General features: G+C 39.4%; 1 protein-coding gene across 5 annotated transcripts in view; it reads left to right on the top strand.

Moving 5' to 3' along the window:
* Positions 1 to 11,591, top strand: part of LOC129239009 (serine/threonine-protein kinase tousled-like 1) — a 37,762-nt gene extending 26,171 nt beyond the window's left edge. For 2 of the 5 annotated variants that reach the window (XM_054874269.1, XM_054874265.1), the window contains exons 2-7: positions 5,616 to 8,198; positions 9,446 to 9,624; positions 9,699 to 9,891; positions 9,977 to 10,182; positions 11,020 to 11,239; positions 11,322 to 11,591. In XM_054874269.1, the coding sequence (XP_054730244.1) occupies positions 5,616 to 8,198; positions 9,446 to 9,624; positions 9,699 to 9,891; positions 9,977 to 10,182; positions 11,020 to 11,239; positions 11,322 to 11,591 (3,651 nt within the window). Of the gene's footprint in view, positions 1 to 3,911; positions 4,712 to 5,240; positions 5,438 to 5,615; positions 8,199 to 9,445; positions 9,625 to 9,698; positions 9,892 to 9,976; positions 10,183 to 11,019; positions 11,240 to 11,321 lie in introns of those variants that run through there. The other 3 variants (XM_054874268.1, XM_054874266.1, XM_054874267.1) reach the window with 3 other exon arrangements.
* Positions 11,592 to 12,093: the final 502 nt, after the last annotated feature.

Here is a 12,093-nt window from a genome sequence, read left to right as displayed (position 1 = left end):
ATGTCTTACTCATGTACGCTACATTCGTCTGGTAGCTATAGAATTGTTATCAACAGTGGTAATTTTTTCGATTGAAATGTAGTGGTAATATTGTTTGCCGTATCTAGACGGGTTGATTTTATTTCGCGCGATGTTGGCTGGCAATGCAGAGTGCTTGTTAAGAATATGCAGTGACTGATGGGGTTTTTTTTTTGCTGTTAGAAAAACATAAATTGCATAAAAATGAAAAAAAAAACATGAAAAAATATGCATGAAAAGTAATGTGAAAATTAATTGAGAGTACAAATAAAATCAACAAAATGGTGCGGAAGCGCTAGTTGGATTCTGGAGGAATCACCACTCAAACCAACAAATAAAATAATATTTTAAATTGGCATAAGGTCATTTTTCAATATTTCGTTATAATTTTTAGTATGCAACCTGAGAGATAACAGCCCAAGCTTTGTTTATGAGCAGCCAGAGAGCAAAACTCGGTATAAGGTAAAATTATATGAATCAAAATAATGCAATAACTTGCAGCTGTCATTGTTGTTGTTGTTGTAGCAGCAGAAACATTCCCCATACTTACATACGGGGAATGCTGCTGGAGTGACAGTCCTTGGACGCATATAAATCCGGGTCGTTTCGGTAACATAGAACCGACTGTCGTGGAAACGCAGCTGTCATTGTCTCATCAATAATTCGATAGTTCGGACTAACATTTTGGTAGAAGAGGCATCTCCACATTATAATTAATACACCTCTATGTTTAATAGTTTTAAATGTATGCTGCGGTTTACAAAAGGTGAACATTTTGTGTATCCCAGTCTGGATAAAACTTATTAAATTTAGACTCATCCGACATCTGAACATCTGCAAGCTGTCTTCACTCCTAATCAATCTTCTGCAACTACTTGTGTACCACTAGACATATTGCAACCACCAAAAAAGTCAATAAGATTTAAAATAAATAACACAGTTTCTATCAAAACGGCGCTTTAGTGTTACTTGAGGAATGCCAGGCCGGATCTTCAAATCGCTATGAAAAGAAAAGTGCGTGTAGCGTAGGACACATAACAGAAGTGAAACTTTCAAGGCAGACAAAGAAAGAGGGAGAGACCCGAGAGAGAATGAAAGAGAGAGAGAGAAAGAATATATATCTACATAAATAAATTCACAACATTTGCAGAGAATACGAATAGACAAAATTTACAAAAAACGAAGAAGGGTCGACCGGTGTAGGTAAACGCCGGACACAAACCGTGGCAACAACGCGCACTACTCTGAGCGTTTATCAACCGCACAAACGCAGCTATTCCAGGACCCAGCAACGGCACAAATTACCGCAAGGCAATACCAATAAATCAGACTCCGGAATGGAAAGCACTTTATAGTACGCACAAGCAGTAGCCAGGAAACGGAAATAAGCGCTAAAAAGTAGGCACCAAAAAAAAACGCCAAAAAAATTGGGACAAAAAACGCCCCAAACAATAGGCACCAAGGAAATATAACACCAAAAAGTAGGCACCAAAAATATATTTCCTACAAGTTTGCACCAACAAACAAGCGCCAAAAAGTAGGCAGTGTTTTTTCTCACTAGAAATTAGCAATCACAAGGAAAAACTCAGGAAAAATAACCCAAAGTGTATATAAGATATACATATATAAGGTATAGCTCTCTCTCCTTTTCCTCTATGTTATATCTTTTTTCTCTCTCGCGGAACGAGAATGCCCAAAACGTTGCATGACCTTGAAATTTTACTCTCTATTCTCGCTCTTCAACCGACGTCTAAGAAGTTTGACTTCAAAACAAAAATTTCTTGAACTAAAATTCTCGTTAGCAAGAAATAGCCTTTTAGCAACATTTTGCTTCAGCAGAAGAGGGAGGTTACTATCTCTGGTCTTTTCGATACCAAATTTTTCTTAATTATAGCCTTTTGCGAATGGTAGAAGTGTCGACGTTCAAAGAAGATTTAGTTTGAGTGTCACTTGACGATCCAAACGGGTTCTTTTTGTCAAATGCTTTATATTTTTTTTTCAAAACTTGGAGATATTTTTGATTTTAGTCCAATTATTTCTTTTTCAGGCTTATATTTTATTGCATTTTCTATTATTCTCTTGGAACATTTCAACGTTTCAACTACTTTTCGGTATAGAAATTCGAAGGACTTTTATCTGCTCTCGAAGCTGAACGCTACAAAGCTGTCGTTAGCCCATTGTGATTGAATAAATTATATTACAGGGTTATTTATTTAATATATCTTTAAACTTTCTATTATAAAATCGCTTTATCCTTTACAGTTGTTTAAAATCCACCATATTTCAAAAGAAATATAATAAATATTAATTTGATTTTCATGACCCCATCATTTCATTTCGCACAGGCTTAAAGGGACTCACTCACACAATAATCAACAATTATAAAACGACGCAAAATATTTGTCCTCTGATAACGGGTTTTTACTTCAATGACATACCAGCATGAAATTTAATAATAAATTCTTGCCAATTTATAAGAATTGAAGCCGCGTGAGGTTTTGAAATATGTTAGAGCAAATGCACCTATTATTTTTCGCATGACTGTATTTACATACATACATTCATAGGAGTATTTATGAATATGCAATTATATATATGTAGGTACATATAGGAAAATGTACTTGTTTGCACGTCTGCCAAATCGATTTTTTAATAGTTTTATTAATTTCAATGAAAGTCAATCATTATCTAGCTGGTAAAAATATAATAAGGCGCAACATTTTTTTTAATTCGCCTTCTTCATTCAAAAGCGTATAATTTGTAGTTCTTTTTAGGTTTCTAGGTATTTCAATAAAAGTTAATTCATAATTGTTAAGAATTATTAAAACACAAAAATTAAGATTAATTTAATTCATAAATCCATTAGTCTTGACGTTGCTTTGATTTTATTTTATTTACCATATCAATAATAATTCTTTTTCTGTTTTAGTATTTTTTTTCCTATACAATAACGATTTTCACCCATTAACAAATACTTATGTATAAAGTGTGTGATGAACAACTAGGAATCGACAATGACGAGTATACTTGGTCGGTCGGTCATCCGTTAAGCTCTCAAACATATGTCGTGCACTTATTAAAGTAGAGTTGCCCATTATAAAATTTTACACACACACAAATTAAATATAAACACCTTAAAATTTGCTTGTCTACCACCAATTCCCCAGATTCCGGTGTTGTATAGTTGGCAAGATTGAGATGAATTATTTTTGCAATTATTTGCAAACAAAGCAAATAGCGGAACACAAGAGCACGAGTGAGCCAACGCGAGAGACGTTCACGCCTTATATACGTTAATGCATTTGTGTGAATGTGTTCTCTGTTGGCACAACAATTTTGTATGTATCTCTTTACCTGCTCATTTGTTGTGCTGTTTTGTTTCCTTCGCTATATTATCACGCTGTTATACTTCCCCGTTTGCTCCCAAATTCGAATATATTGAATTTATTGTGGAGAATAAGGTATGCTCTCGTGTGTATATGTTTTCATGCCAGGCATATATTTATCTCATTCTAGCGTGAGCGCATGAAAAGTGAACGAGCGGAACTACTCATGCTCACGTAGTTAAAGTGTTGACATTCTTGGTCTGAGGGAAAAATATTTCGCTCTAAGCACGTTTGTCCCTTTTTATAAGTGTGATTTCAATGTTTATCAATTAAATAAGTTTGAATTATTGTGTTTCCCATGTGTGCGAGTACATTTGTTTGCCCGTTTTAAAGTGTAAGCGGGTGCTTGCCGAAAAGGGGCATAATATGGGGATTGAAAGGCAACACCTTTTTTGTCGCATTTTTTCTCATATACATACACATTGATAAATTGGTGAGTATAGCTCACGGTATGTATGTAATTTTTCTTCCTTCCTTTTACACACTATCATGATTGGATCGGTCAGTCGTGTGCGGAGTAAATGAAAAAGACGTCGAGTGTAAATTAAAGTAATTTGCAATACAAAAGTGATATTTGTGACAAAAAAAACATTTAATAAGTTGTGTGAAAAGTTGATTGTGCTTAAGAGTTGAGTCTTATTAAAACTTTGATAATAATGAGATGGTATTCTTATAGTGGAAAATGAATGGAAATTATTAAAGAAGTGTATGAAATGTGGAGGAAAAATGTATTTAATTTTTTTCGGCAATGGCTGCCGACGACGAAGAAACACAGCAGTGGCAGTGGCAGCGACAACAACAAAATGCATTAGCAAATAAGGCGACGTCGACGACGACGACGACGACTACTAGACAGCAACAACGATGACGAAGTGAAAAACGAGAAATAATCGAGTGACTGACAGCCGACTCGTTACAGTTGGAAGCAACTTGGCTGAACTCGTTAAGACTCAAAAGGGACGAAGCGAGACGTGAAGAAAAACGAATCGAAGCAAAGAATTTTTTTTCGCTCAAAGTCAGAGAAAAAAGTTTTTGTGGTCTGCAAATAATTACTAGTCGCCATTTGTTTCGTTTAATAAATATTAAAGAATAATTCATAAAGTGTTAGCAAAAAATTAAAAAATGAAAATAAATATTCACGTGCACGGTACTTGGAAAGTAATAGTGATTATTTTTGAATAATTTTCAATTTATTTGAAGCTTTGCGATATAAAAGCAGTACGACGAACCGTGGTGAAAATCACAAAAACCACGAATTTAAAACGTAACGCAAAGAGAGCAACAACGAAATGCGGCATTTAAAAAAGGTGACAAGAACACAGACATACAAGAAAGTGGAGAATTAGTGTTGTCCGCTTCTTTTAAATATGATAAGTAGTTAAAGTGTATTCGTAATTGATTTTGATAAATGAAAGTTTAGTAGTTGAAAGTAGATTTGTGTAGTAGTTGCGTATTTCGATGCAAAAAACTAGTTAGGGGAAAAGTAGTGCAGTGCGAAGCAGTTGGCTACTAGGCTGACAAGTTGACGAGTGCTCGCCGACGGTAGCCATTTTTGTTTCTGCCCTGCTTTGACATTTTTACTATTTTTTACATTCGTTTACTCGCACGTTCGTTCGTTCGTTGGTGGTACGTTCGTAGGCTTGCTTGCTTGTAGTTTGGTAATTCGTTAGTTTGACTCGTTATTGCGTGGACCTCATCCGCATCGTCGACGGTTGCTACATATATATTTATCTCTGCCATAAATATGTGTTGTATTTCGTATTCTGCCAGCTGCTAGTTGATCGGCCGGTCGGTGCTAATCGATTATTAAATGTAGCTTGTTATCGATATTTACAGGGTCGTGCTAAGAATGTCAAATTGAATTTGTGTAGACAAATTTAATTGATTTAATTTATCAAGTAAAACTAAGTTGACAGTACAAAAAAAAAAAAACGAAAAACATTTCTAGTTATAAAACTTATGCAAATAACTTTTCTGGAATTAAATGATGGTGTGTGCAAAAATGGGTATTACCACAACAATGTATGCGAATTGTGAGTTTTTAGTTATTACTTTAGTCGTAAAGTTATATAAATATGTGCATTTACTAAATTCCATCCATTACCATCGATATGAAATTTATTTTTGATGCGCAGTAAACATAGATAGTTTTGTCAAACGTAATTAAAAAATTCTAATGTTTGTGTTTTCTATTTGTTTTCTCATTTGCAGATGTCAGCTGGCGCTCAATTGCAGATGGCACCGCAGACCACTTCGTCGATAAGCCATCATCATCAGACCCAGCAGCAGCATCTTTTTGGCACAGCACATCATAATCCACAACAACAGCAGCAGCAGCAGCAACAGCAACAACAACAAATTTTAACACAACAGCAACAAATAACGCAAACACATCAGTTACAACAGTTGCAACAACAGCACATTACGCATCATACGACGCAGCAGCAGCAACAGCAGCAGTCGCAGCCGCAACAGCAACCGCAAACACTACACACATTAGCCAATCATCATCATCACCAACAGCAGCAGCAGCAGCAGCAGCAAACACAGCTTCCGCATCCACATTCACACACACAACAGCTGTCCCATCAACAACAGTTGCTGCAACAGACGAATAGTGGGCTCGCAGCTCCGTTGCAGCAGCAGCAGCAACCAGCTGCCCTGCAGCAGCACACGCATAGTGGAGGCCATAGCAGTAATCCCGATTCGAATATGAGCACAGGATCATCGCATAGCGAAAAAGATGTTGCCGACATGTTAGGTGCAGCAGGCATTCCCAGTCAGATAGGTTTACTGCCTAATAACGGAGCCCCGGGGGCTATGATGAGCAGCAGCGGTTTGGGTCAAGACGTAGGAAGTATGATGGGCGGTGGCGCAGGTGTTAGTAGCACACAACAACAGCAACAAGTGCAGCATAATAATATGGTTGGACGACTTGAAAAGCCACCACGTAACACAACTGAACGCAAGCGTAAGCGGAAAATTCCACACACCGAAGATAGTGGTGGTGGCGGTGGTGGCGCAGGAAGTGGCGGAAACGGAGGTAATAACGCTGGAAATGCGACTATTGTCGGCACCGGCAAGGCGTCCAAAACTTCTAGCTTGATCGGCAGTGCACAGACACTAAACAAAGCCAATTTATCATTGAATATAGGTACACCAGCGGATCGGTGCAACTTGCCGGGCGGCAAGAATGCAAGGCTACTCCAACATAGTAGCATGGATAACAAAAAGATCAATGAGTACTTCAATAAGCCCCTCATAACGAGCAGCGGTGCTACAAATAGCCCTATGCGTCCGCACACTGGCGGCTCGAAGAGTCCATCGGCTGCCGGTGGCGTGCAACAGCAACAAACGGCGCAGCAACAAGTGCAAAGTGCAGGCGGTAATGCTGGTGGTGGCGGTAGTACGGGCGCTTATGCCATGTATCCACCTAGTCCTCAACAGCTGAATGCAGGAGGCGTACAAACACCCACATCGCAAGCGCCTGAATTCCATCATTACAGCGCTGTGCCGGTAAACAATGCTGCCAAGCAGCAGCGTCAACCTCCACCACAAACTTCCAACGCAATGGTTCCTCCCCAGTCGTCCATAGTCGGCGTGTTGGCAGGCAACATGGGTAGCTTAGGTGGGGGTGTAGTTGGCGGACCACCCCCACCGCCAATGGGCCCGACACAACAGCAACATATTCCTGCAACATCGGTAGCCACTTCGGCGCAACAAACGCTAACCAGTGGCGTAACCTCGCAACAGCTGGCCGCAGTGCAGCTGAATTCATTGCAGCATGGCGGAATGATGCCAGGCGCATTGGGCGGTATGCAGCCGCCACTGCCACCGGTACCGGCTAGCACCATAGCGAAGGCAACCCAAACGGATCTCTCGTTCCAAGAAATCAAGGAACGCGACACGGAGATCGAATCGAGCAAGTCGAAGCTCGACGAGATGACAAGACTGTCCGATGAGCAGAAATGCCAGATAATCGCTCATCAGAAGCTGATCGACCAGCATAAGTCGCAGATCGCCAAGTGCATTGAAGTAGTGAAGAAACTGCTGAAAGAGAAGAGCAGCATCGAAAAGAAAGAAGCGCGGCAGAAGTGCATGCAAAATCGACTGCGTCTTGGGCAGTTTGTGACGCAGCGCGTAGGCGCCACATTCCAGGAAAATTGGACAGACGGCTATGCTTTCCACGAGCTTAGCCGGCGTCAAGATGAGATATCGGCCGAGCGTGAAGAGATCGACCGCCAGAAGAAGCAGCTGATGAAAAAGCGACCCGCGGAATCGGGACGTAAACGCAACACCAACAGCAACAATAACCAGCAACAGCAAAACTCGAATTCAAATGATTCGACCAATGTGGCTGGTTGTGATCGGCTGACTGGCGGCGGCGACAGTGGCATCGGTTCGACTGGTGGCGGTGGCGGCGGTAGCGGCCGTGGTCTGTCACGATCCAATTCCACACAGGCCGGTCAAACGCAATTGTTACACAATGGTGGTGGCAGCGGTGTTGGCGGTAGCAGTGGTGTTGGTGATCGCCTCTCCGATAGAGGCGGCGGCGGCAGCAGTGGCACAGGCCGCGGCGATAACAGCGGCGGCGGTGATGCAACGTTCCTTAAACCCGACCCCGTGTCGGGGGCATACACAGCGCAAGAGTACTACGAGTATGATGAGATATTAAAATTGCGGCAGAACGCACTCAAGAAAGAGGACGCCGATTTGTCACTAGAGATGGAGAAGTTGGAGCGTGAGCGCAATCTACACATACGCGAGTTGAAGCGGATATTAAATGAGGATCAGGTAGATTGAATTGGCCAAGCCCATTTTTATATGAATATTTTTTATAAAAAAATATGCTTTTACACTCTGAAAAATGCTTGCACAGTCAGGAAACATTAAATAAGGCAGCTAAATGTTTTTTTCCGCTGTTAAATTCGAGCTTTGTCGCTAAACACAAACAAAAATTAAAAGTTTCAGAATGCCAATTTTTGGAATTTAAACTTTTTAGAATTAGGTTGATTGCAATTGGAAATATCAACTAAAGCATTGCAAGTATTTTAAGTATTTTCAAAACTTTTTTAACTCAATTTAAATGAAATTAAATTTACACTCGCTTATAAAGTCAATAGGGCAGCGTTATGCCGGATGCTAAAATCTGATTTAAGGGGGGAGCCTGCTTTAGAGGCTTCAAAAAATCGATTTTTTCGTGGATTTTTTTGGGAAGGAAATAAATATTCGATTGAAAAGAAACTTCCAGGTGTTATTGCTATATATCTCAGCAGTCTTCTCAAATTATTTCATTAAAATATGTGTCATATTATGCCTAGTGCAAGCATTTTGCCGAGGCGCCTCGAGTGTGCATGTGTCCTGCGGCGGGAAAGATGCAGGTCGTAATTTTCATCTGAAACCAAAAACCCAAAAAATTTTGTATTTTAGTATGGTATAGCTTCTAGTTAAACCAAGAAAATTTAACAAAAAGTGAGAAATTCAACAATTTTTCGCTAATTAAAAAAAAGAATAATTTTTTTGGAAAAACAAATTCAGTTTAGATTGTTTAAAAAGAGGGTTATTCATAACTTTCCTAAGGTTTTTTAGGTTCAGCTAGAAGAGAATTTAATTCTGAATACAATCAATGTTATCACGTTTCGGTAGGACGTTCAACTTTTTCCCTATCTTTCCCACCAATTAGGAAAAATCGTAAAAATAAAAAACCGAGAAATCGCGCGTCAAAGTTTTTGTAATATATATAAAAAATCCGCTCGCTGGGAAAAAAATTTGAATTTGCTTCTGAAATTTTGAGGACACATTCTTGGATAGTTTGGGAAGACATTTATGCAAAAACAAAAAAATCGATTTTTTTAAGCCTCTAAAGAAGGCCTCCAAAAATTGAATTTTCTTCTTTACTTCTCTACTTTTTTACTCCTTTACTTTATTTTTTACTTCTTTTCTTTACTTTTTTCCTGTTTTCCTTTTTTTAACACTTCATTAATTGAATTGTTTCCTTCTTTTTACACAACTTCTAATATTCAAACTGTATTTTTGTTTAGTCCCGCTTCAACAATCATCCAGTGCTAAATAATCGATACTTGCTGCTCATGCTGCTGGGCAAAGGCGGCTTCTCTGAAGTGCACAAGGCATTTGATCTAAAAGAGCAACGATATGTAGCGTGTAAGGTGCACCAACTGAATAAGGATTGGAAGGAGGACAAAAAAGCCAACTATATCAAGTGAGTATCGAAAACATAGCCACCCACCCAATTATGTTTCTCACATCGCCCCACGTTTGTTTGCTTGTTTGTAGGCACGCTTTGCGAGAATATAACATACATAAGGCATTGGATCATCCACGTGTGGTCAAGCTTTACGATGTGTTCGAGATAGACGCCAATTCCTTTTGCACAGTGCTCGAATATTGTGATGGTCATGACTTAGATTTCTATCTAAAACAGCATAAAACAATACCGGAGCGTGAAGCACGCTCGATTATTATGCAGGTAAGTTTAAGTCACACAAAAACAAATTTTTTTTTATTATTTACGGAAAATTTATTCTAAATTTAATTGTTGCTGTGCATTTTAGGTTGTTTCAGCATTGAAATATTTGAATGAGATTAAACCACCAGTAATACACTATGACCTGAAACCAGGCAACATACTTTTGACTGAGGGCAATGTATGCGGTGAGATTAAAATCACCGATTTTGGTCTCTCAAAAGTGATGGATGATGAGAACTATAATCCAGATCATGGCATGGACTTAACATCACAAGGCGCGGGAACCTATTGGTGAGTATGTGTGGGGCAACAAACAAACACACGCATTAGCGAGAAAAGTGGCATTTTCGGCAGGGTGAAGAAAGAAAATTTTCGCATAAGGCCAGTGAAGATACACGTAAAATTTCTAAATGCATTGACGATAATTATAATTATGTATCGTTGTTGTTGTTGTTGTTGGTGTAGCAGCATAAATACTCCCCATGCATGTGCGGGGAATGCTGCTGTAGCAAGGCGCATTCATTCATTCATTCATCCATTCACTAGACCAACAAAAATGATTTTTACGTTTAATTGTCAAAGCGAAGTATTGACGGCGAAGTAGAAAATAAAGAATGAATTCGCCTTGTCTCATTCTAAGCTGACAGCCACATGGACGCGGCGAAAGAAAGAAAAAAAAAAAACAAAAAACAAATTAACTTTAATAGATTCGCCTTGAGCTGTAGTGACTGTCCTTGGTAGTTCGGGTAACGTAGAAACGAACGATTAATATGTTGTGAAACCTGTCGCTTGAATATTGGAAAAGTAGAACTGCCAGAGCAGACAACTGGGTTTTATTATTGTGATTTGGGTAGTAGGTATTCACAAAGAAAGACAGTTGGCACTCCGGGTGACATTAAAGTATAAAATATATATGTAACACATGGGCTCAAAAGTCCCGGGTCTAACAAGAAAACACGTTTTTTGTGTTTGTTCAAAATTAGTTTTATTGTGGCCCTATCTATCTATTGTGGCCCTTTGTGCTCTCAGGTAGCCATAGGAACTTTTATATATGTATATATAAAATCTATACAATTCATTCGAAGCCTTGCAACTTACCAGCTATTTTCATAATTTACACTTCCACAGGTATCTACCGCCCGAATGTTTTGTTGTTGGAAAGAATCCGCCGAAAATTTCATCGAAAGTCGACGTTTGGAGTGTTGGTGTTATTTTCTACCAATGCCTCTATGGCAAGAAACCATTCGGCCACAACCAATCACAGGCCACCATCCTTGAAGAGAACACAATTCTCAAAGCCACAGAGGTACAATTCCCCAACAAACCAACTGTCTCCAATGAAGCAAAGGTATGTTTGAAAACATTAAATTGCTTATTAAATTTCGAAAATTTGTTAATTAATAATTTTTTTTTTTGTGTACTTCAAAAAGAGTTTCATACGTGGTTGCTTGGCTTATCGCAAGGAGGATCGCATGGATGTGTTTGCTTTGGCGCGACATGAGTACATCCAACCGCCTATACCTAAGCATGGGCGTGGTCAGTCGCAGCTGACGCAACAGCAGCAGCAGCAACAACAACAGCAGCAGCAACAACAACAGCAACAGCAACAACAGTCGACTACATCGCAGGCGAATTCCGCTGGTCAGACGTCCTTTTCGGCGGGTATGTTTGGTAATCTGAATCAATCGAGCTCGTCCTAGCTGCAGACGAAACGTAACTCAAATTCCTAATTGCTGATGCTGATCGCGAATAATAATAATAACAACAACAATAATAATAATAATAATAACCACAGCAACAACAACCACAACAACAACAATAGTAGTAATACCAACAACAATAGCAACAATTGTTATAGCATCAGAAGTCGTAAATATAATATTAATTACAACATCAGCAACAATAACAACAGCCACAACAACAACCACCATCATAATCACCACTACAATTACAATAACAGTCATTGCAATCAACAAAGTAATGGGCTAAAAGTGGCAGCAGCAGCAGGTGGCGGCGGCGGCGGCGGCGGCGAGCTAGTCGAATCCATGGAGACGACTGTGTTGGAGAATACGCAAATTTGCATGTATGCGCACAAAAAAACCGAAACGCCAGCCACAGCAGCGCCACTGGCCACAGCTGCACCAACAATAGCCGCTGAGTATTATAATGGCAACAACAACAACAACAGCAGCAGCAACAATA

This window comes from Anastrepha obliqua, chromosome 2, assembly GCF_027943255.1.
Source record: "Anastrepha obliqua isolate idAnaObli1 chromosome 2, idAnaObli1_1.0, whole genome shotgun sequence".
Taxonomy (NCBI): Eukaryota; Metazoa; Arthropoda; class Insecta; order Diptera; family Tephritidae; genus Anastrepha; species Anastrepha obliqua.
Note: the sequence above shows the minus strand (reverse complement) of the source record. Positions and strands in the feature narration are given on the sequence as shown.